Source organism: Cnephaeus nilssonii (genome assembly GCF_951640355.1).
Source record: "Cnephaeus nilssonii genome assembly, chromosome: 15".
Lineage (NCBI taxonomy): Eukaryota > Metazoa > Chordata > Mammalia > Chiroptera > Vespertilionidae > Cnephaeus > Cnephaeus nilssonii.
Genome location: NC_137086.1, coordinates 62,322,700 through 62,347,461, shown reverse-complemented (window position 1 = coordinate 62,347,461; position 24,762 = coordinate 62,322,700). Strand labels below are relative to the sequence as shown.

General features: G+C 45.8%; 1 protein-coding gene across 1 annotated transcript in view; it reads right to left on the bottom strand.

Annotated features, from left to right (window-relative positions):
- VWA3B (von Willebrand factor A domain containing 3B) overlaps positions 1 to 24,762 on the bottom strand; it is a 147,034-nt gene that overhangs the window by 58,134 nt on the left and 64,138 nt on the right. The window contains exons 9-14 of the mRNA XM_079792069.1: positions 20,728 to 20,924; positions 15,027 to 15,181; positions 11,933 to 12,071; positions 10,814 to 10,945; positions 9,490 to 9,588; positions 6,281 to 6,463 (exon numbers count right to left, since the gene is read on the bottom strand). Of these exons, the coding sequence (XP_079648195.1) occupies positions 6,281 to 6,463; positions 9,490 to 9,588; positions 10,814 to 10,945; positions 11,933 to 12,071; positions 15,027 to 15,181; positions 20,728 to 20,924 (905 nt within the window). The remainder of the gene's footprint in view (positions 1 to 6,280; positions 6,464 to 9,489; positions 9,589 to 10,813; positions 10,946 to 11,932; positions 12,072 to 15,026; positions 15,182 to 20,727; positions 20,925 to 24,762) is intronic.

The window sequence follows — 24,762 nt, the reverse complement described above, 5'->3', positions numbered from 1 at the left end:
GTTTTACCTTTAAGTTGATGCTCCATTTTGAGTTAATATCTGCATGAGTAAGATGTAGGTTGAGGTTCATTATTTTGCCTATGAATGTCCAGTTGCTCCAACCATTTGTTGAAAGGACTCTTCTTCCTCTATTATTTTTGCACTTTTGTTAAAAATCAGTTTGGTATATTGTATGAGTATATTTCTGGGTTCTACATTCTATTCCATTGGCCTATATGTCTATTCCTCCACCAAAGCCATACTGTCTTGATTAATGCAGCTACAGAGCTAGCTCTATCCCCACTTAAACTTTTTCAAGATTGTTTTAGCTTTTCTAAGTCCTGTGTCTTGACATACAAATTTTAGAATAAGCTTGACACTCTTTGAATGTAACCAGTGATATTGCTGAGCAATAGTTCTAGAAGTGTTTTTGTAGATTTCTTGGGGTTCCTATGTAGACAATATGTTACTTACAAAAAAAGGACAGTTCTATTTCTTCCTTTCCAACTTTTATGCCTTTTATTTCCTTCATTGTCTTGTTGCCATGGGTAAAGCTTCTGGTAGTATGTGGAATAAGAGTGGTTAGAATGGATGTCCTTGTCTCTTTCTTGATCTTAGGAGGAAATTAATCAACCTTTCACTATTAAGTATGATTTTAGCTGTAGGTGTTATAATGATGTAAGTTGTGAAGTACCCTTTTATTCCTATTTTGCTGAGAGTTTTTTTGTTTGTTTGTTTTTTTATCATGAGCAGATGTTGGCTTTGGTCAAGGCCTTTTATGCACAATTAATATGACCATATGATTTCTCTTCTTTACTTGTTGATATGCTGGATTACATTGAATGATTTGGATTTTACTGCTTACATTGATTTTCTAATGTTGAACCAGACTTGTATACCTAGAATAAATCCCCTCTGACCATAATGAATAACTCTTTAATACATTGCTGGATTCAGAGTACTAATGTTTTATTGAGAATTTTTGCATTTTTGTTCATGATATGTAGATTTTTTATACTGTCCATTTGGTTTTGGTGTTTTGGTTTTTGAGGTACTACAGGCTTCATAAAATGAATTAGAAAATGATCCCCCCTCTTCTATTTGTTTAAATAAATTGGTTTATCTATTCTTTGAATGTTTAGTAAAATTCTCCATGGAGCAATCTGGGCCTGGGTATTTCTTTTTCAGAAGTTGTAAAATTATTAATTCAATTTATTCACAATGTCTATTTTATCTTGGCCAAGTTTTGGTACTTGTAGTTTTTGTGCAAATTATCCATTTTTTTCTAAGTTACAAATTTATGAGTGTAAGTTGTCCACTATATTCCTTTCTTATCTTTTTAATGACTACAAGATCTAATGTGATATCCTCTATTTAATTTCTGATAGAAAATAATTTAAAAAGCAGCATAATTTCTGGTTGTTTTTCCTTTGTGAATGCTATTTTTGCCTTCATCAGACTTCCAAGAGGTTTTATCAATTCTTGAGCCCCCCTCACTCCCCCGCCCCAAAAGAGCTTTTTGTCTCATTGGCTTCCTATGTGTTTTTTCTATTTTCAATTTCATTGATTTATGCTCTTAATTGTTTCCTTTGCTTTGGATTTATTTTGCTTCTTGTTCTAATTTCTTGGGGCAAGAACTAAGATTGTTGATTGAATACCTTTCCTTGTTTCCAACATAAGCATTTAGTACTATAAATTTTACTCCCAACACTGTTTTAGCTTCAACCCACATAGTTTGATATGTAGTGTTTTTGTTTTCATTCAAAAGTTTTAAGTACTTTTTATTTCCTTTGAGACTTCTTCTTTGACTTCTGGATTATTTAGGACTGTGCTGTTTAAATTCCATGTGTCAGACATATTCATGCTATCTTTCTTTTATTAATTTCTAGTTTGATTTCACAGCAGTCAGAAGACAAACTCTGTGTGATTTCAATTAGTGTATTTTAGATTAGTTGAGATTTATCACCTATTTTATGGCCTATCTTGATGAATATTTTGTAAGCACTGGAAAAATGTGTATTCTACTGTTGTGGAGGAGAGTGTTATATCTACATCAATTAGATCCTGATGGTTGATTATATTGTTCAGACCTTCTCTGTTCTTGCTGATTTTATGTCTAGTAGTTTTATCAGTTGCTGAGAGGGAAATGTTGAGGTCCCCAACTAAATTTTGTATTGATCCATTTGTTTTTTTGATTCTATCAGTTTTTGCTTCGTGTCTTTTAAGGCTGTATTGGTTTGTGCACACATACTTAGAACCTTTATATTTTCCTGGTGGATTGATTTTCTTATTATTATATAAATATTCTTTGCTCTGAAGTCTACTTTACTAGTTATTAACATAGCCAACACAGCTTTTTAATATTTATATGGTATGTCTTTTATTTCCTTTTATTTGAACCCAACTCTGTCATTGTACATGAAGTGAGTTTATTGTAAGCAGCATAAAACTGAGTCACGTTCTTCTATCCACACTACCAATATATATTTTTTATGTAATTAGAACATTGACATTTAAAGTTATTATTGATGTTAGCACTTACTTCTATTATTTTATTGTTTTCTGTATGTTTTCATTGGTCTTGTTCCTCTGCTTCTCTTTTCTTGCCTTTCTCCAGGTTATTTTAACTTTTAAATATAATTACATCCTGATTCATTTGTTGTGCTTTTGAGTGTATCTTTTTGTACGGTTTTGGTAATGGTTGCTCTGCATATTGCAACATACGTATGTTATTTATAAAAGTGTACTAGCATCAATTTTTTCTATTTTGAGAGAAACTGCAATTCTATTTAGGTCCCTTCACCTTCCTCCCTTTTAAATATTATTGTATTGCGTAACCAACAGTGCTATATTTTTATTTCAATTATCAAATATGATTAATAAATTGTATGAGGAAAGGATAGTCTATTATATCTACTCACTAGAGGCCTGGTGCATGAAATTCGTGCACGGGGGGGTGGGTGTGTCCCTCAGCCCAGCCTGCACCCTCTCCAATCTGGGACCTCTCAAGGGATGTCTGTTGCAGTCAGACATCCCTCTCACAATCCAGGACTGCTGGCTCCCAACCACTCGCCTGCCTGCCTGCCTGCCTGATTGCCACTAACCGTTTCTGCTGCCAGCCTGAATGATGCCTAACTGCTCCCCTGCTGGCCTGATTGCCCCTAACTGCCCTCCCTTGTCAGCCTGGTTGCCCCTAACTTCCCTTCCCTGTTGGCCTGGTTGCCCCCAACTGCCCTCCCCTGCAGGCCTGGGTCGCCCCCCACCCCAACTTTCCTCCCCTGCAGGCCTGGTCGCTCCCAACTGCCCTCCCTTGCAGGCCTGGTCCCTCCCAACTGCCCTCCCCTGCTGGCCTGATCACCACAACTGCCCTTCCCTGACAGCCATCTTGTGGTGGCCATCTTGTGTCTACATGGGGACAGCCATCTTTGACCACATGGGGGCGGCCATCTTGTGTGTTGGAGTAATGGTCAATTTGCATATTACTCTTTTATAAGATAGGATACTTTTGCTCTTTTTTCCTTCCTTCCTGATGTTCCAAGATTTCTTCTTTCATGATTTCCTTTTGCTTGAAGAACTTATTATAGCCAATATAAGAGCAGGTCTTCTAGAAACAAATTCTTTTAAATTTTATTTGTCTAAGAATATTTTAATTTCCTTTGCATTTCTGAAGGATAGGTTTATCAGCTACAAAATCTGTGGTTGTGGCTCTTTACTTGTCACACATAAGAAATACTGTGCCACTTTTTTTCCTGGCCTTCTTGGTTACAGATGAGAAATCTTCCGTCAAATCTACTGTCAATTTGGTGTCATTTCTTCCAGGCTATTTTCAAGATTTTTTTCCTTGGTCTTTGATTTTTAAATGTTTAACTATGATGTGCCTTGACATTAGTTTCTTTGGGATTATCCTGTTTGGAGTTTATTTAGCTTCTCAAACCTGTGTATTTGTATTTTTCATCAAATTTTGGAAGTTTTCAGCTATTATTTCTTCACATAGTCTTTCACTTACTCCTCTCCTTGGGGAATTCTTATGATACTATATTGGATCTTTTGTTATTATCCCACTGGTCCCTGTGGTTCTTTTCTTTTCTTTGTTTAGCCTATTTTCTCTCTGTTGTTCAGATTGGCAGAATTTTATTGTTTGACCTCAAGTTCACTGATATAATTCTGTCATCTCCATTCTACTATTGAACCTATTCAGCAAGTTTGGTTTTAGAGGGAGGAAGGAAGGAAGGGAGAGAAGGAGGGAGGGAGGGAGGGAGAGAGAGAGAGAGAGAGATAGAGAGAGAGAGAGAGAGAGAGAGAGAGAGAGAGAGAAACACCTCCATGTAAAGGATGTGAGAGAGAAACATCACATTGATTGGTTGCCTCCCACCCATGGAACCTGTAACTTGGGTATGTGCCCTGACTGGGAATCTAACCTGAAATCTTTTCGGTGTACAGGACAATGCTCCAACCGAGCCACAATGACCAGGGTGTTTTTTGTATGTTTTTAAGAGTTTTATTTCATCTACCTTTTTGAAAGAACATATAGATTATTCACAACATATAGATTATACAATGACAGGTTTTTCTTTCAGTACTTTAAAAAAATGTTACTCCACTGTATTTCCACTTGCATCATTTGTGATGGGGAGCCTATTGTCATCTTTATGTACACCACTCCTCTGTGTATAGCATGTCTTCTTGCTCCCTATTGTTTTCTCTTTGCCATCGTTTCTGAGAAGTTTGATTCTGATGTGACTTGGTGTGGTTTTCTTTATATTCCTTGTGTTTGGGATTCAGTATGTTTCTTGGATCTGTGGGTTTATAGTTTTAATTCAAGTTGGAAAATTTATGGCCACTATTTCTTCAATTACACATCTAGTAAACTATTTGAACTTTTCCTCAGTTCACTGATACCTCTTTATTTTGTTTTTGTTTTTTTGTTGTTGTTTTGATTCTTTTTCTTCTCTGTATTACATTTGGATAGTTTCAATCTTTTGTTCTGCAATATATGATTTATTTATCCCATTCCATGTATTTTTCATCTCATACACCATAGTTTTCATCTTTATAAGTTCAATTTGTACCTTACTTGTATCATCCATATTTCTCCCTAACTTTGCAAAGTTATCTAATACAATAACATTAACTGTTTTAATGCACTAACATCTGAGCCAGTTATGGGTGTGTTTTTATTCTTCTACTTACATTTTCTCATTATAAACCTATATTTTCCTGCTTCTTGCATACCTGTACTACTTGATTGGATATCAGAAATTTTCAATTTTACTTTGTTGAGTGGTGGATACCTTTTCTTTCCTATACTTATTCTTGAGGTTTGTTCAGGGATTCAGTAAAGATCTTTGGAAACAGTTTGATCCTTTTGGTCCTTGCATTTAAGATTTTCTAGGCAGAGCTGAATCAGTGTTTGGTTGCTCCCAATACTGAGGTAAGACCCTTTTCTATATTCCACCCATTGCCCATAGAGTTATAAGGTTTTCCAGTCTAGTTTATGGGAATAGTCACTGTTTCCATCTCTGTGTGGACTCTGAGTTCTGTTCCCTACAATCCTCTTGGATGATTCATTCTCCAGAACCCAGTAGTTTCATCACACGCAAGTACTAATCAGTATTCTGGCTCACTCTTCAGGACAGACAATGAGATGAAAAACACATTCTCTAAAAGGTCATTCTTGAAATATATATTCTCAGGTCAAGACTGAAAAATTTAAAAATAGAATTTTATTTACTTTCTCCCATTAGCCCATTAGAGTGAATTGCTTCATCAGATGGTCACGTGGTTATATAGTAAAAGAAGTCAGAAGACAACTAACCTAGTATATGAATTTTTTGAAAGTATCCCACATATGTCCATAAACAGCAGTGTCTAACATATTTCACATATAGATCCCTTGGGTTGCTTGTTAAAAATACAGATTCCTGAAGTTTAGCAAAATGTTGACAATTATTTAATTTGACTGATGGGTACATGGGGGGATGGGTACTCTTCCACTTCTGTTAAGTTTGAAACTTTCCACAATAAAAAGCTTAGAAGAAAACCAAATATAGCAAGGCCTTGGGGTTCTATGTCTAGAGCCTGACTTAGTGGCTCTGCAGGGGGACCCAGGAATCTGCATGTTCATCTGTGCCCTAGCCCAGCTGGTCCTAGAGAGACACTGGTGTACTCACCATCAAGGGATCCATTTGCGCGACTTCACTGGCTTATGGTTGCTGTTTTCCCAGGTAAGGTGTAGTCCCTGGGCCTCCAGACTGTAATGTTCAGTTAAGTGAACATTCTTCTCAGCTCCTCAAGCTCTTACCTGAACAGCCTCTGGAGGAAAGGGATCCTTGCAGCCCACTTTGTAAGAATGGAACTCTCCTCCAGTTAAAGAAGCAAGTTCTTTCAAAAAGTCATTCGCCATCTTATCATTGTAATTGAAGGAAATGGTATAAATAGGAATTTTCTGAAAAACTTTTACTTGGTCTATAACCATTTCAGGTGGCTGAAATGATAAGTTTTGAGAGAGAGAGAGGCAAAGAGGAGATGGAAAAAGAGAGAGAAAAAATTAAGATGTAAAATCCCTTAGCATTTGCTCAAAGATAGTGAAACCTCAACTAGTAATTACCTACTAGCAGGCAGTGAGTGGCTTCTTAGCAAGGTATCAATTCAGTTCAGTGAGGAAACAAGCACTAGTGAGAGCAGAGAGACCAAGGTCATGGCCCTCACCCTCTGTGGGTGGGAAAAGAATCTGGGAGGAAAACTTAGCTAACCGAGTCCCTCAGCTTTAGGTACGCCTAAACTTAGAACCCATGATTTTAAGGTGTTGGGCAATGCATGAGACCCCCCTAAAGTACTGCGGTCAGAGGCCACGAGTAGAACTTCCTGACAATAGGGATGCCACAGAGTGGGGACACTGGATATTCTTGTGGCTTCCAAAGATCACCACCAACAGAGCAATTTCCAGCTCCAGACAAGCCATGGTCAGTGTGTCTCCCACGAGAGAAAACGAAGAGCCATTAAGTGTCCTTCTGTGTGCTGGGCACTCTGCCGGGGCACAGTGTCCCAGTTAACCCTCACACCATCTTATGAAGTAGATTTGGAAAGACTGTGCCTTCTCAATATCCTGCTAGCAGGGGTGTTATCTGGTACATCTTCTTGTGGAGGGGGTGCTATTTGGCAGTATCTATCAAAATATATACCTTTTGCCTGAGTCCACCTCTCAGAATTTACCCTACACACATACTCATACATGTGCACAATATATAGGCACAGCTACTTTTGCAACGTTGTTCATAACAGAAAGATCGAAAACAACCTAAATGTCCATCTTCAGGGGACATGGCTAAGTAGCCACGTGATATAAGAGTAGGCAGCTATAAGACAATGAGGAAACTCTTTATATTGTTTTATTAATAAAGGTCCTCAGAGCTGTGGTGTAACATGCCACCACTTGTATATTTTAAAGAAAATGTATGGATAAGTACATATCTGCTTGCAAACAAACTATCTCTGAAAGAAGAGAGGAGACACTGGTCACACCCATTGCCTCTTAGCTGGTAAACAGGAAGCAGAAGGAGAATTTTCTCTGTATGTTCTTTTGTACCTTTGTAATTTACACCATAACAGTGTATTACTATTCAAAAATTAAATAAACAAAGTAATTTTGAAGGTGGAATTTTTATTAAATCTATAATGGAATATGATGCAGTCATTGGGAATGATGTTTCTTAAGAATTTCACATGACTTGAAAAATTTGCACATATTAGATTTTTTAAAAGCAAAATTGATTTATGAATGATTTAACTTTTGTTCTTTCTTATGCTTGTGCTTGTCTATATTTTCTAAATTGCAGTAAAATCAGTTGGAGTTTGCTAAGAAGAAAAGGACCTCTTGTCCAGATGACTTTCAAATCAGACCCTCCAGCCCCTGTTTCTAGGGGCTTCTGGGCGTCCAGGAACTACACGTGCTCAAACTCGGCTTCCTCCACCAGCAACCTCCAAACCTTCATTAAATTAAGTCAGTTAACAACCTAATCATTATAACCAGAAATCAGTCAGCTTGACCTCTTCTCCCTTGCTCCCACTTCCCCTCACTCGGCCGGCCCCACAACCCCCTCCCAAATTGGTCACCGAGTCCTTTGAGGCCACTTCCATGATCTCATCTCAGAAGAGACTGTCCTTGTCCCCTTTCTGATGCTCTACCCCAGGTGGGCCCTGACCGGTCGATCAAGGTCTCGTCTTTCCCTGGCACTGACAGACATATTTCTAACACACGGGTGGACAGAACCATATGCTCCTCTGAGCACCCCTCCCGGCCTGTGGTGAAACCCACCCTTTCCATGTGGCCTTTAAGGACCGTCACAGTCTCCCCGACCTAACTTTCGAGGCTCTGCCTGACACTCCTCTCATTGCCTTGTTCTCACATTGTTTCTCCGAACAGCCCCTCTGTTCCTTCTACTCAGGATACCAGTCACCTCCTCTGTTTACAAAGTTCCTTCTCCTCTTTCCAGAGGCAGCGGTACGCCCCTCCTCGGTGGAAACTTGCCTGGCTTCTCTTCACTCGGACATCACAGAGCACAAGCATGCCCGTCGTGTCGGGTTAACTGGACGCGTGCTGCGTGTCCCTTACAGCGCCAGCTTCCCTAAGCAGCGATCTAGTCACCTTTGCAGCCTCACACCTGGCGCCACACATAGACCATAACAGGGCACAACACCCTGCTTCTGAGAGAAAGCGCAGTGACGCGGATGGGAAAACCATGTCAAGTACAACTTTATATACACTGCCTCTGCCTCAGTAAGTCCGATGTCGCAGTGAGCCCAGCTGCTCTACTATTTCATCCTGGGCCACTGGACACAGGGTATGGTACACTGTTTGCCTAGCTGTCTTCACACGCACACAGCTCACAGTGAAGGAGACAAGTGGGTGCCAGTTCACTCTAGTGGTTCATGTACAGGGCATTGGCCTGCCAATCTGTGTATTTACGTAATGCCCAGAGCATTAGTCTCTCATTCACAAAGCTCAAAAGAAGATGACCAGACTCCGCTAAAACTTTCAAATATTTCCAGTCAGGCTAAACAAAACAAAGAACATTCCACTAGAAAGGCAGGCTTTCATTTAAACGATCACCGAGTTAACATTAGGGATAAAACCAAGGGCGCTGTGCAGTGACATGTTTAGATTCAGAGTCCCCAAAAGAAAAAAGAAAAAGAACCTGCTCCCTCTTTGTTTATAATGAAATGTAAACCAGAGTTCAATGAGGGCGGAGAGCTCCTTACATGGCTTGGTCTCCAGGCCTGTGGGTGTGTGGCCATGAACTAGACAGCACTCAAGGCCACATAAATGTCCTCAGTGCTTCCTTAGACAAAGGAATTGCTCTAGTATCTTCTCACCTCAGTTCTGGGACCCTCAGCCAAGGAGACACCTTCCGACAGCTTTTAGATGGCAGTTTTAAAGGCCCCCAATCCCTTCTCGGCGTCGAGTTTCAGGGCATTGGTGAGTCCCTCTTTGTCCCCAGCTCTGATAAGTACCTGGTCAGGTCTCCCGTCTGTCAAAAGGTAGATTGCTTGTGTTTCTTTATCAGCAAAAGCGATTTGCAAGGCATGCAGAGTGTTTGTGGAACTCCCGACCTACAGAAAAGGGGAGAGATAGCCAGCACGCACTTGAATCTCAAAAAGATCTCAAACAAATGTTATGTTCTACTTCCAGAAAGAAAGGAAAGTACTTGTGAGATAAAAGATACGTGAAAATGATACTGAGATAATAATTCAAGCCCAGGCATTCCAAGAAGCCAGCCCCTGGGGTGCTGTCAGGCCTCTCCCTGTGGTCCCAGGGCCGCGGGAAGCCAGGGCCGGGGCTCCCTGTCCTGACGGCAGAGCTGAGTGCAGTTCTATCTGGTCATGTGTCTGTGTGTCTCTGTGAGGCGCCAACGCAGCCACGGCTCATTCTGCTGTCAGCGTGGCTTAGACCTGCAGCCTGAGCACTCCCGGCGGGGATATGTTTGTTTCCAACCAGGACTCATTCAGGACACCAGTATTCACAAACATGAGTGAGCCGTCATTAGCGACCTGGAGGTACAGCGAAGAAACTAAGTTTTAAAAACTCCTGCGGTTTCTGCCCAGGGATGCAGAGCACTGGCACGGCTGCCGCTCCAAAACTCACAGTGAAAAGAGCCAGACAAGTGGCCGGCACGGGCGGCTGTCACACCCGCCAGAGGGCACAGGGCGGCGAGAGGGCACCTGCCGTCAGGCGGGACACACCGGTTTCCGGGCCAGGATGCAGCCAGGCGCTGGCAGGAAGAGGTTTTCTGGGACGCCTGCGAATGGGTAGAGCTGCCCAGGTGTACTCGGCCTGGATGCCACAGCTACAGGGCAATCTGCGCTCTTGGCTTTTTCACCACAAACCCCGGTGCACACGGCAGAGCCTGGGAGAGTCCCGAGAACGCCTCCTTCATGGTGCAGGACGGGGAGAGGCGCAGCGACCTGATGCTCCAGAGCCCCTCCCATCTGCCTCCCTACAGAACCAAAGCCTCAGTCTGCCCGTGGTGGGAGCGGGGAGGGCACCTGCCACCGTGGGCCCCGGTGGAAACCAGGACAGTGGAGGAAGGAAACGGGGAGCGACAAGCCCTGACACCTGCGGAGGAACAGGCTGGGGCTGGGCTCCGAGCTGCTGGGAGGGCCACACCTCGGGGACAGGGACCACGAGACTGGGTCATGTGACCTGAGGAAACCAGATGAGCTTGTGTGTGGAGCCACTGCCATCCTTGGAGCCCAAAGCACTTCCTCCGGGATCCCCCAGGATCAGCTCAGCAGCGATCCAGCGCGGCCGCTTCTCCCAGCCCAGCCCCCTTCTCACCTTCATGTCTCTAACCCAGGACTCAGCCCCTTGCAAAGTATCTTCATTGATTTCAACAAGTTTTTCCCGCCAAGCAACTGCTTGGGCATCAAACTGCACAAAATTGAATTTCCTTTTAAATTTCAGCTGTTCCTGTAAGAGACAATTATTAATTAACCATCAAACCACTCAAACATAAGAAAATATTAGGACAGGTCATGGTTTGATAAGTTTTAATCACCATGATATCTATTTTCAGCTCTAGAAGGTAAAAATTACATTTAACAGAGAAAACCTTTTCTAGTACAAGAGGCTTTTAAGTAAGTTATACACAGTGTAGATAGTAAACCTTTACAAATGTATATAAGCATGAAAATATATTATGTATCATATATATATATGTTTATACGTAGTGTGACATTAAATGTTGTCTCTAAGACTGATATTAACGATACACCAAGGACTCCCACTAACTGCAATATGCTTCGGAAAAGAAATCCGAGCAGAGTTCCACGTTGGCCATCTTTCTGGCCGGGCTATGACCCCGTAACACATCTGCGCCCGTGCCTCCCATCAGCCCCTATTTCTCCGGCAGGTTTTCCCAATGAAAAGCTGCACTTTGTAGTTGTCCACGCCCCCCAGGTATTTTCTGTGGTTAATACCTCACTGCGGCTGGCCCGTGACGGTGCTGTGTGCCCATTTCCAGGTGTGGGAACTTGGGGTTAGGACACACGGCGTCTGCTTCAGGCCTACAAGCCAGAGGCAGCCAGGCAGAGCGAGCACGGGAAGCTCCTGACCGCCCCTTACCCCTGGGAATTAAAATTCCAGTGCGACCCACAGACGAAACCAGGGAGGTGTGTGCACGCCACAGACCTCAGGACAGAGAAACCTGGAGCAGTGGACACAGAAGCTCCCCTGGTAGCCCACGTGTGACAGAAAGGACCCGCCAAAGGAAGGTCTGCTTCCCATGAGAACTGGGGTTCTCCCAGGAAAGGAGCCTTTTCCTGAAGTGACTGGCTTTCCTGTGGGTGTTTTAGCCCAGACCTCGCCGGTGCACCTCCGTTCCCACAGCAGTGATGCCCAGCGGAGATGTTTTCACGATACACAGGCCCCAGTGTGTGGGCTGCTAGCTCATCTAACCTGCATAAACCGGATGATCTTGTCCTTCACCAAGTCCAGTTTGCCCTTCATCGAGTGAGACGTATCAATGAGGATGTAGACGCAGTCCTTATACACTTTCCCAAAGAGGATTCGACTCCCAGCCTGGAGCCACTCAATCCTAGGCGGGAAATAGTTGGAACGTGAACGGTTAGGGCCTGTGGAGCGAGAGCACCTTCCTAAGAACTTCATGAGACGAGGCGGAGCGGGCTGCGTTGTTACATAGTCTCCTGCGGATGGATTACTCACGTTGAAGGCTTTCTGTGGACAATCCGACATTGGGGCTGGCTCCCTCATTGACCCCCCCTCCCCGAACCATCGTCATTCCAAGTAAAACAGAACCAGGAAAATTAACAGGACAGAAAATAAATCCAATACTGGGTTCCAAAGTCAAAAGTAAATTATTTGCAGTCGTCTGAGAGCTTGAAGCCCTCAGCTATGACTTCAGACCATTTTCCTTCTAACCCTGCTGACCACAGTCCGCCGGTAACGCCAGCGCATTCCTGAAGCCTCGATGGACCTCATGCACAATGCCAGGCGCCCCAGGCCCCTGCAGTGGCCACGCGCCAGGCCGCTGTGTGTGCGGGGCTGCTGCCGGACGGGCTGGGCTCCCATCACAGGATGCAAACTTACATTCACATCTGCACGCAAAGCCTGGGCGAGGGAGCAACGAAGGGAAAAACACCTGAAACTGAGTTCAGAGTTCAGCAAGGCCTAGGCAACTAGAACTAGTAGGACAGACTCTGTAGAGTATTGAATGAGATGAAATACAACATAATAGAATTTGTGAGAGACAGCTAAAGAGCTACTCAGAGGAAAGTTTATAAAATAAACGTTTATGCCTTAGCCGGTTTGGCTCAGTGGATAGAGTGTCGGCCTGTGTACTGAAGGGTCCCGGATTTGATTCTGGTCAAGGGCACATGCCCACGTTGCAGGCTCAATCCCTAGTAGGGGCATGTAGGAGGCAGCCGATCAATGATTTTTTCTCATCACTGATGTTTTTATCTCTCTCTCCCTCTCCCTTCCTCTCTGAAATCAATAAAAATAAAAAATAATAAAATAAAAGCAAAACAAAATAAACAAAGAAAAATAAATGTTTATACTAGAAAGAAAGGTCTCAAATCAGTGATAGCCATCCTAAGATACTTAAACCCAAAGTAAGGGAAAAAAATAAATAAAAAGAGTGAGAGTAACAATTAATAGCATAGAAAGGAGAAAACCCTACAGAGGAAAAAAACACACAACAAAACCAAAAGAAAAGATGAATAAAATGGATACCGCTAGCCAGACTGCTTAGAAAATAAAGATGACAAGTTACCAATATCAGCTCTATGTGCATTTACAGAAATTGAATACCTAATTAAAAACCTTCCCACAAAGAACAACTCCAGGCCCAGATGGCTTCAGTGGTGACTTCCACAAGCATTTAAGGGAGAGATGGTACCAATTCTCCACAGGAAACAGAGAAGGAGAGAAGACTTTCCAACAAACCTGGTGTGACAAGAGGAACAAAAGACCTGGCAGCTGCCAGGCGGAATGTCTTCTAAGCAGCATCCTTTTGCCCAGACCTGAAATCCAAACAACTCTCCCCAAAAGTCAACCTTGAAACTATAGGCAGAGACCACTCCAGACACAAGGATTAGTTTTTCTGAGTAACCCTTCACCAATAACCCATCACCAACTGGGTTTTGAGAAGTTGGGGCTCTGAAGACTTAATATGGAGACAGGTGTCTGCAGCCTATACTTTTACAGCAGAAAACACAGAAGAAAGGAGGGAACTCTCATTTCCAAGCGGCTACTGCAGGCAGGTACTCGCCTATACTCGTTACATTTAGTATCTAATCTAACCCATAGAACACATTTCTAAATGGCATTACTATTCCCACTTTATAAATGAGGAAACCGATGCCCAAAAACATCAACGAACTTTCCCAGGGTCACACAGCAAGTGCAGAGCGGGGATTAGAATCCAGCTCTCTCTGACCCTGGAGCCCATGCACCTGAATGGATCTGGTCCTCAGGGTCTAAGCTGTCCCTGCCTCAGGAGGTGAAAGCATGAGGTGGATCATCCCCAGGGTTCTGAGGTTGAGGCCACAGCAGATATTAACAGCAGGGTGGAGAGGAATCACATGATAGTATTTCTAGCTGATTTCTAAAAGGCATATCTGTATACACTGAGTGGCATAATAATCTGGCCACTCAGTGTGTGTGTGTGTGTGTGTGTGTGTGTGTGTGTGTGTGTGTGTATTAGAGGCCTGGTGCATGAATTTGTGCATGGATGGGGTCCGGCCAGCCTGGCCAGGGGGAGGGGACATGGGCGGTTGGCTGGCCTGCCTGCTGGTCGAACTCCTGGTCAAAGGGACAATTTGCATATTAGCCTTTTATTATGTAGGATAGGATATACACTGAGTGGCCAGATTATTATGCGTTCAGAGATCATAATAATCTGGCCACTCAGTGTATATAAAAGCCTAAGCAACCGTTAGTACTGGTCGACCAAATGACCAGTTGACTGGTCGCTATGACATGCACTGACCACCAGGGGTCAGTGTGCTCCTACAGCCAACCTCCCACAGCCGGCCAACCTCCCCCGGTTCCTCCCCCTAGCCAGCCCTAATTGAGACTGGGTGAGACAGCCCGATTGGCCCGATTGCCAGCCAGGCTGAGGGATCCCACTGGTGCACAAATTCATGCACCAGGCCTCTAGTATCCATATAAATTTTCCCACTATAATCAAATGTTTCACATTGTAACAGTCACCCTGAAATATAACATTCAAGAGGACAGATGGAATATAGTCTTAATATACCTTCACCCACAACTCTGAGGAGAAGCGTTCCTTAGCCACCTACAGTGATGCACAACCAGCGCTGTTAACTACACCTTTGCTGTTTTTAAGAATCTGAATCCAAACATCACCCTTTGGTATTAACAACAAGGCCACCAGCAAACCACCAGCAAACTTGACTTAACATGTTTACTGGCCATTTCTCTTGGTTACGCTTTTAGAAAGAGGTCAAGCAGATTTGAATTCAGAGAGACCAGACCCCTTGTACCCTCCTGCAAACACACCAACCTGCGCCGGATCTGGGCCAGGACCGCATGGATTCTCTCGGTGTACCACGTGCACTTCTCCTTGGTAATGCAGACATGGACCAAGCTCCCATCCTTCCAGGGAGCATGGACAAATCTGCTACAGTATTTCGCATGGACTGTCTTCCTGTTGGTCTCCTAAGGAAACGACAAAGGACAGAAGCCACTCAGAAACCATTCCACCACGAAAAGTCTCCAGATGGCACCTCCATCTCTGCTTTAGTCATACAGCTCATAACTCTCACTCCCACGTAAAATCATCCCACTGTTGGTTCAACCAAGCGTGCACTGGGGTCTGCTCTATATGGAGGCCTGTGCTAGATGTTATGAATGATGTCAGAAGGATGTGTGCAAGCCCGTCTGTGCCCCAGAGAAGCTAATGTTTCTGGCAGGGGAACACCGGGGATGAGTGCAGACAGGAAGCGGTCTGAGGACGGCGCCTTGAGGCCTTCAGCATTTAGCTGGGAAAAAACTAACAAAGAATGCTGAGAAAGAGTGGAAGTGAGATTGAAGGAAAAACAGGACAGTGCATTTTCTGTAAGTAAGAGAATTCAAGGAAGTAACCAAACTACATCAAATGTTGATAACAGAAAGAGACTGAGAATTGATTCCTGGATTCAGCAACTCAGGTATCCCTTCAAAGTGGGTTTTGGTGGAGATGGGGACTGGAGTGCATTCAAGAGTGTGGGAGAAGCACAGAATTGGAGAGTGGGGATGTATAAAACTCTTAGGGGATTGAATTCTAGAGAGGAGCTGACGAATGAGGCTAAGGAGGCAGAGCTGGAGGTAAGTAGAGGGTGAACAGACTATATTTAAGATGGAACAAATAGCACCATGTTTACATGCTGATGGAAAAGATCTAGAAAGGAGGGCAATACTGACGATATGAATTAGAAAGGGGGAGAATGAATGAATGAGGGAATTGGGATCAGTGCACACATGGAGGGGTTGGTCTTAGACAGAAGCAAGGGCGGTCAGCCATCCTAGAAGAAATGAGAGAACATCCAGACACAGATGCTAGGAGGTTTGTAGCTGTTTGTAGGTGTTCATGGATGTTTACTTCAAAGATCAGTGCAACGGGAACAAGGTCGCCTGCTGAGAGCGAGCGCGGAGAAGATGCTGAAGTTGGAAGAGGAAGAAGGAGGTAGACATCTGGCAGGATGAGAGTCTGCGTGAACTGGGAGAGGACATGGGACTGTGGTGCAGCACCAAACACCCGCCTGAAGTTACAGGTCAGGGCTTGAAGGTGAAGCCAGACACATGGCTGTATTTTTCTCCTCCTTCACCCACTGGAGTCATCTACACAGGTATATGGCAGAAATGGCAGAAGTGGATTTAACCAGGGGTGGGGATTTTCCAGGGAGTGCAAGAATGTAAGAGAGAAAAAGTAGTTGAGGATGTGAGGGGGACTAAAGGATAGAGAGAACAGAGAAAAGATGGCAGAAACAACAAATCGGACATCCCAGTGTCATCCCAGGGTTGAAAGGTTGATGCAATTAGGACAGCAGAGGAAATGACCTAAACATAACCATTATTGCTTGTCTCATTTTCTGTTCTTATAAGTTTATTTCTAGTATCACATGATCTCACTCATCTAGGGGAAATAATGAACAACATAAACTGATGAACAAAAACAGACCCGGAGACAGGGAAGCATCGATCAGACTGTCAGGCCTCAGAGGGAAGGTAGGGGAGGGTGGGGATAAGGGGGAGAGATCAACCAAAGGACTTGTGTGCATGCATATAAGCCTAACCAGTGGTCACGGACAATAGGGGGATGGGGGCATGCATGGGGAGGGGTTTGGGATGGGAATGGGGGGATGAGGACAAATATGTGATCCCTTAATCAATAAAGAAATTTTTTAAAAAGTGATCCAACAGTGGACCTTTGGAATTGATTATATGGGCTATGATTACACAGCTATTTGTAATGACAATGTCAATGGAAACCTATGACAGGAGTGGTATGTACGGAGTAGAGGAGAACGTCGATGGAGAAGAGTAGGTCAGAGAAATGAAAGTTGGGGCCATCTACATGGTATTGACATCACTAGGAATTAAAACAGGGCCAGTGGCAGCAAGCCACAAGCTTAACCTTTTGCACTCGGATGTCGAGATTAAAATTACTCTTTGAATGTATCAATTTGAAATATAAAAAAATCCAAATAAATAAGTTTGTATGAAAAGAAACTCCAGTTTTTTATTCTACTGCCGCGCTTTGTAAAATCTGGGGTATTTTAAAAATTAAATCCCGAGTAGAATAAAGGAATCGAGAAAAAAGCAAGCAAAGGGTTAATTGTCAAGGACTGACAAGAGGAGGCCTGGGGCACAGTAGGTGACACAGAAGGTGTAGTGGGTGGTAGTTTATGATGACATGGGAAGAGGGCAGGAGAATGATCAAGAAGCAGCAAAGAGGCTACTGCCCACCCCCAGCCCACCGCCAGCCCACAGGAGGAGAGTGAAACCAGGGTCCACAAGAGAGGACCCAGAGGAGCAGGAGAAGGGTTCTCAGATCCCCTGCGGCTCCAGGGGTTTGCGGATGACTCCTAGGTCCAGAGGGCACAGTGGGCGGGTTCTGGGAGTCAGGGAGAAAGGAAGGAGGCTCCGGAAAGGGTGGTCAGAGCCACACAAGAGTGAGATTTAGGGGCCCTGTGGTGACTGATGAGAACAAGGTTGACCGCGTTGATGAAATCAGCCCTGATGCCGCCAAGGCGGGCAGAGGGGAAGCACATCTCCCCTCAGCCCCAGGGGAAGGGTGTCCTCTCATTCTCACCACGTTCCTGGGATGGCACCCACAAGCGTCTGTCTACTCAATCCCAACACGCAGCCTCTGCCCACTGTGCCTTACACACTCCCAAGTAGAAACACACCAAACCATATGGTGCGTGAATCCAGGGTCAGGCAGCGGAGTTTCAGAATGGGGAAAGCACTGTGTGAGAGCCAAGCAGATCTGAGTGCAAACCCGGCCTCCACCTGCCATGAGGTGTCAGGTGAGTTGCCTCACCTTTCGGAGGCCCTGTGACTTCGCTTTGTCGTGTGTGATATGAGAGCACAAATATGCAACTTCTGTGTAAAGCACATGGGCATTCCATAAGTGCTCAGTGCTGAGTCCTCATGCACTTAAGTAAAGAAGGCGGGCAACGTCTGCTGGGCGTCTCCTGGCACCAGGCACTGTGCTCAGACATGCATTTCTTTTCATTTGGACTTTACACCACCTACTACAGATGTGGAGAGTGAGACTAAACGAGGCTAAATTATTGCTCAACATTTCATAATTAGTAACTGGTAGAAACTGTTCATACCCAGGTCTCCTCACTCCAAATCTGGTGCACTTTCCCCCAAACCGGACTGCCTGGTATAGAGCGAGGGCTCAATAAACATTTGTTAGAGGAGTAGACGGTGAGACCAGAGTAGGTTTGGGAATGTCAGGCCTGGCTTTGTACGTGAGCAGCATAGGCAACCTGTGATGTGCTTTCAGGGTGCCCCGAAATTTCATGTTACTAGACTTTGCCTGAAATGTCCTCATTAGAAATGCATTTTGTCTCCTCCCACCTGCTCATTATCTTGGAAATGCTACACAGCGAGGCCTTTTTAGTCATTTATTTCTCAGTGCAAACGAGTTTCCTAGATCAGTACCTACAAGCTGGTTTTTATAGTTAAGAGTTTATGAGGCCCTGCCCATGGTAGTCTGGGAGAACCCTAAATAATCTACCTCTTTCACAGCCTCAGTTTCTCCCTACCTTCTACACATCACAATTTTAGGCATAAATCTGGTTTCAGATATGTAGCCCCAAATACTAAAAATAAAACTGTCCCTTTTTTAAATCAATATTTGTGAAAGAGGATAGCTGTACTGTATACTTCTCAACTTTTACTATATTATTATTTATTAGCACAAGAAAATTGAGGCAAAATATTCCTCATTTATAAGCCAAATTATTCAAACTTTCCCTATAAAATTTCATGTAAAACTGTCAAGGGAAGAAAGAGAAAATCCGTGTTGGAGAGACCTGAGTGCACCTCTGCGTGGCCAGGAAGGGGCAGTAAGCTAGGTCCAAGTGGGCAAGGATTCATATTCCTTTATTATTATTATTATTATTGTTTAAAGTATTACATATGTCTCCTTTTTCCCTGATTGACCCCCCCCCCGCCACACTCTCCCCCAGGACCAGCCCCCACCGCCCCAGTGTCCGTGTCCATTGGTTATGCTAATATGCATGCATACAAGTCCTTTGGTTGATTTCTTACTTCCACCACTCCCTCCCCCGTCTTCTCTCTGAGGATTCATATTCTTAAATAGCCAGGGCCTAATGTACCTTTTAAAATGAAAATTTAGTTATGCTTATTTCCTGAACTAATGACATTACTGAATGATGTCTACAAAATCAGGAAACTGTCTGGGGGAGGCAACAGGCGAGCTGTCCCCCCAACGCAGCAATTACTCTGCAGCTCAGCATATATGCCAGGAGACAAGTCTGCGTCAATTCTGCATTTTTCTTCTAATTCCGTTTTTCTGTTCTCCTCCTTGCAGTTCATTGTCAGGACACAGCAGTGAAAGAGCAGACATGCATCGAGCGGTCTGCAGGCCTGAGAGAAAGGCCCTTCCCCGAGGAGCCGTGGCCAGCCAGCCTGAGTGGTGGAGAGCCTGGGGTTTCACTTCCAACTTGACAGCCATCTCAGTGGCGATCTTGGCCTTGAGCCGGAGATTAGAGATACACAGAGTGGCCTGCCTTTGAGAAGGACCCCGACTTCCTCTCCCAGTCGTGTCTGCTCTGTTGCTGGCATTTCGGCTTTCACTTCGCAGTGGGTACCTAGCCTTTCCTACCTCTTCAAAGAGCTTTTCTTCAGTTTAGATACATTTAGAATATTCATTTTATCCCGATGTCCTGTTTAATATTGTGAGGCTTTTTGGTCTTTCCATAATTCTGAGCTTTTGACAGTTTGGGTTCTATTTACATCTAGTGTTTCTCAAAGTGTGGCCCCGGGACCAGAAGCTTCCGCATCATCTGAGGCTTTGGTCTGAATGCACATTCTTGGCTCCCACCCCAGACCCTCTGACTCACGCGTGTTAGTGTTTAGGAGCTGTTACTATAGATCCTTATCCTTCCCTGGGAGCCAGTCGGGCACTTAGAGAAGCTATGCTCCTTCCCGACCCATTGGCACAATGGAACTCAGCTTTCAAAGGTTCTCAACATGCACACACCCTTCCAGTGGCCAGCCCCTTACAGAGCTGATTTGTGTTCACTGGGGATGCACGACGTGCTGGCTGACAGTCACTAGGATTGGTGCATCTCTAAGATGGACCCAGGGATGCCTGCTTTGGGCATATTCACAAGTAGTTTCCTTCTTCCATTCAATATGGAGGAGCAAAGGGCGTCTCCTTAGAAATAATGTTGCATATTTCTGAGACATACAATGCCTGAATTACAACAAGCCCAGCTCCTGGCTTATGTATAATTATTGTATAGTTCACTTACCTCTAGAAAAAATTCCCAGAGCTGGTCTCCACCCCCACAGGTGGAGTGTACGGTGGAAACAGTGTACGGTCCTTTTGCATGGACACCCCAGGCAGCTTCCCTCCACGCCGCCTTTAACCTGGTGCTGCCCTGGCCCTGGCCTGAGGGATGCTTCGCCTACCTACTCAGGGCACCAAGAGAAGGCACGGCCCGCGGGAGCGCACTTACCGCACTGGTCTGTATGGACTCGTTCTCGGGTTTGGCTTTTATATCAACGACTCCATCAGCATGGCGAAAGGAGCAGTCAGCAAGGACATCATAAAATGACAGCTTTTGGGCGTTTAAGCCATATTTCTGCAGCCACTTCTTAGAGTCCCACATGTCTTCTGGATTTGGTTCACTTCCAACAGAGGTTGTTCCTGACTCTATTTTTGGAATCACAGTTCATTAGCCATTCAGATTACACAGCCATTCATATTTCACCCCCACCATAACATTCACCACGCTCAAACATGTTCTTTATGAGACCCCACTCACTCCAGGAAGCATGCTTTCAAAGCAGGGATGGCACAGAATCCATTCACAAGACTAGAAGGCAGGGACCTGCTACTCTTCATCTTACTTCCTCTCTACCTAAGTTGATTGGCCCCCTGAATAGCTGGAGATGGCCAACAGACCAGGTCGGTGTGTTTGGGAGAGCATTAAACTTGGGGTCAGAAGCTCTGGGTTCAAGGCCTGCCTCCATCGCTTTCTAGCTTGGGCAAGTTCCCACACTCGGGCAAATTGCCCCACTTAATCTCTCCGAGCTTCAGCAGAACCCTTCCCCTGCAGGTGGGAGACAGCATCCACCTCACCTTCCTAGGTGTGTTGAAGTGACTCAAGGAGACAAGTCGTGTGGAAGTGCTTTGTAATGAGGGGGGAAAGGAGGAGCATGTAACCTGCATTGAGGCGGAAGTCAGTCAACCCCAGAAGACGGGTGGGCTGCCTTCCAGGACCTCCCGTGGACTTGGTGGGTTTATGCTGATTCAAAGTCTGGCCCTCAATTCTGCAGGCTCAGCAATTTACGTGTCAGCACCTGGAGCGGATCTATGACAACTCACCTTAGTCAGAGTCACAGGATAAAGCATAATCCAGAAGGTTAGTTGCCTAAATATCCCCAGCCTTAGGCACATGACCTTGGTGTTTTCCAAAGGTTTCCTATACTCTTTAAGTGTGTGTGGGGGTGGGGAGGTATCATGCTACTGATACCGTTATAATTAACCTGGTTATTAATAACAGGAAAGGACAAAGGGAAAGCTAAATATAGGCATGCCATTTGCGCAGCTCTGCCAGGAGCCACCAGTCCGTTCCCCACTGGACAGATCAGACGCATGCCCAGTAAGTCTGGGTGAAACAGGGAAGGTACTTGATTGTCAGTCACACCTGGGAACGGGTCATTGGCAGAGTAGGCATGGCCACTGCAAGCACATGAAGATTTGAGATATTTAATCCCCTAAACCAGTGGTTGGCAAACTTATTAGTCAACAGAGCCAAATATCAACAGTACACGATTGAAATTTCTTTTGAGAGCCAAATTTTTTAAACTTAAACTTCTTCTAACGCCACTTCTTCAAAATAGACTCGCCCAGGCCGTGGTATTTTGTGGAAGAGCCACACTCAAGGGGCCAAAGAGCCGCATGTGGCTCGCGAGCCGCAGTTTGCCGACCACGGCCCTAAACAAAGGAGTATGGCCCCTGGCTCTCTTGGTAGCTCTCATGCGCCTGCGCTCCTGCATTCGCTCACAGGGCCCACAGCCATGCGGACCCCACACCATGGACTGAGGGACTGCAACCAGCCTGATGCTGTGCCGGACGCAGCTCCAGCTGGAAAGGAAGCTTGGGACACTGGCTTTGCTTCTGGCTCTTCTGAGTCCCCAGCTGCACTTCTTCCAGGACTGGATTAAGGGCAACGGGACTGTGGAAACCCAGGAATGTTATTCCACACAAATAAAAATCACTCATGCTCCCCTGTGAGTCTCAGAAAATTCCTTTTCTCAAGATATCATAAAGACTCAGTGGGGAAAGGGACACCCCACTTCCACTGATAACACTACCTGAGCAGAAAAGCCATGACAGCCAGCTGTCATACAAGCAGAAAAGTATTTATCTGGTGGCACAAAACTCCCTGCTGCCACCTAAGGGAGACTGGGGTACCTTGGAGCCCCCACAAAGGAGAAAGGAACAAGTCTGAAGCCGAGGAGGCACGGGGTCTGGAGCTGGCTGGCGCTGGCCTGTGAGAGCTGGCCCTGCGCCTCTCCTTCCAGCTGGGCTCAGTGGGAGCACATTGCTGGGGTGAAACTGACCATGTGGGGAGAATTTACAAAACCTGGAGATCAGCAGTAGGTACAAATCCGGGCTTTTTTAATCCAAAGTGCGGATGGTAAACATGAACCTGCATGCCACCAGAAGGCAGGCGGAAAGGACGGAGATTTTAGCCCACTGGGCCCAGCAGAGCCTTGGGAGGACCAGGAGCGGGTGGCAGAGGAGGGTTTCCAGGCCGACAGAGTCCATTTCCACTTAGATCAGTGATTCTAGCCCTGAACACCGGAATCCTCGGAGGAGTTCTGAAAATACTCCGGGGCCCACCCAGGCAGAAGCATCCGATTCTGTTCTAATTGGTCTAAACCCTGGGCTTTCTCAAGCTCCCCAGTGACGGCACTGTGCAGCCTAGCTTCGCGCCTGGCCTAAGGTGGAAGGAGCTTTCTAAACTGTGATCTGGAGATCCCATCCGCCAAGCTTCAGCAGACACAGATCCAAGGCAGATTGTACTTTTAACTTAAAAGTAGCACTCACTGTTAGGGACACAAAAATATTACCCATTCCTCTATTTAAGGGGTTATGTAATTAGAATAAGATTTGAGGACATAAAACACTTTAGAGCCAGTTGTTTCTCAATAACACCTGAAGGATCTGTCCACCCGTCCTACATATGAGCCATGTCCTAGGATTTTCATAGACACTTTTTAAATAACTGAAATCTACTGGAGCTGGGACATCGCAAAGAACCCTGCTTTTGGCTTTTGCACTTTAAACCATCCTGGCATCAGACGCTGCGCTGGGTCACCCAGGCAGCTCCAGCCAGAGGCTTCGGGGCCTCTGACCCCAGCTTCCCCACGTGCTCACCTGCATCACAGGGACGCAGGCATCCCAGGTTCCCCCCAATGCTCACCTGCATCACAAGGACGCAGCGCATCCCAGGTTCCCCCCATGCTCACCTGCATCACAAGGACGCAGCGCATCCCAGGTTCCCCCCATGCTCACCTGCATCACAAGGACGCAGCGCATCCCAGGTTCCCACCATGCTCACCTGCATCACAGGGATGCAGCGCATCCCAGGTTCCCGCGTGCTCACCTGCATCACAGGGACGAAGGCATCCCAGGTTCCCCCCATGCTCACCTGCATCACAGGGACGCAGGCATCCCAGGTTCCCACCATGCTCACCTGCATCACAGGGATGCAGCGCATCCCAGGTTCCCCCCATGCTCACCTGCATCACAGGGATGCAGCGCATCCCAGGTTCCCGCGTGCTCACCTGCATCACAGCGACGCAGGCATCCCAGGTTCCCCCCATGCTCACCTGCATCACAGGGACGCAGGCATCCCAGGTTCCCACCATGCTCACCTGCATCACAGGGATGCAGCGCATCCCAGGTTCCCGCGTGCTCACCTGCATCACAGGGACGCAGGCATCCCAGGTTCCCCCCATGCTCACCTGCATCACAGGGACACAGCGCTTCCCAGGTTCCCCGTGTGCTCACCTGCATCAGGGACGCAGGCATCCCAGGTTCCCGCGTGCTCGCCTGCATCACAGGGACGCAGGCATCCCAGGTTCCCACCATGCTCACCTGCATCACAGGGACGCAGGCATCCCAGGTTCCCACCATGCTCACCTGCATCACAGGGACGCAGCGCATCCCAGGTTCCCCGTGTGCTCACCTGCATCAGGGACGCAGGCATCCCAGGTTCCCGCGTGCTCACCTGCATCACAGGGACGCAGGCATCCCAGGTTCCCACCATGCTCACCTGCATCACAGGGACACAGCGCTTCCCAGGTTCCCCGTGTGCTCACCTGCATCAGGGACGCAGGCATCCCAGGTTCCCACCATGCTCACCTGCATCACAGGGACGCAGGCATCCCAGGTTCCCACCATGCTCACCTGCATCACAGGGACGCAGGCATCCCAGGTTCCCGCGTGCTCACCTGCATCACAGGGACGCAGGCAT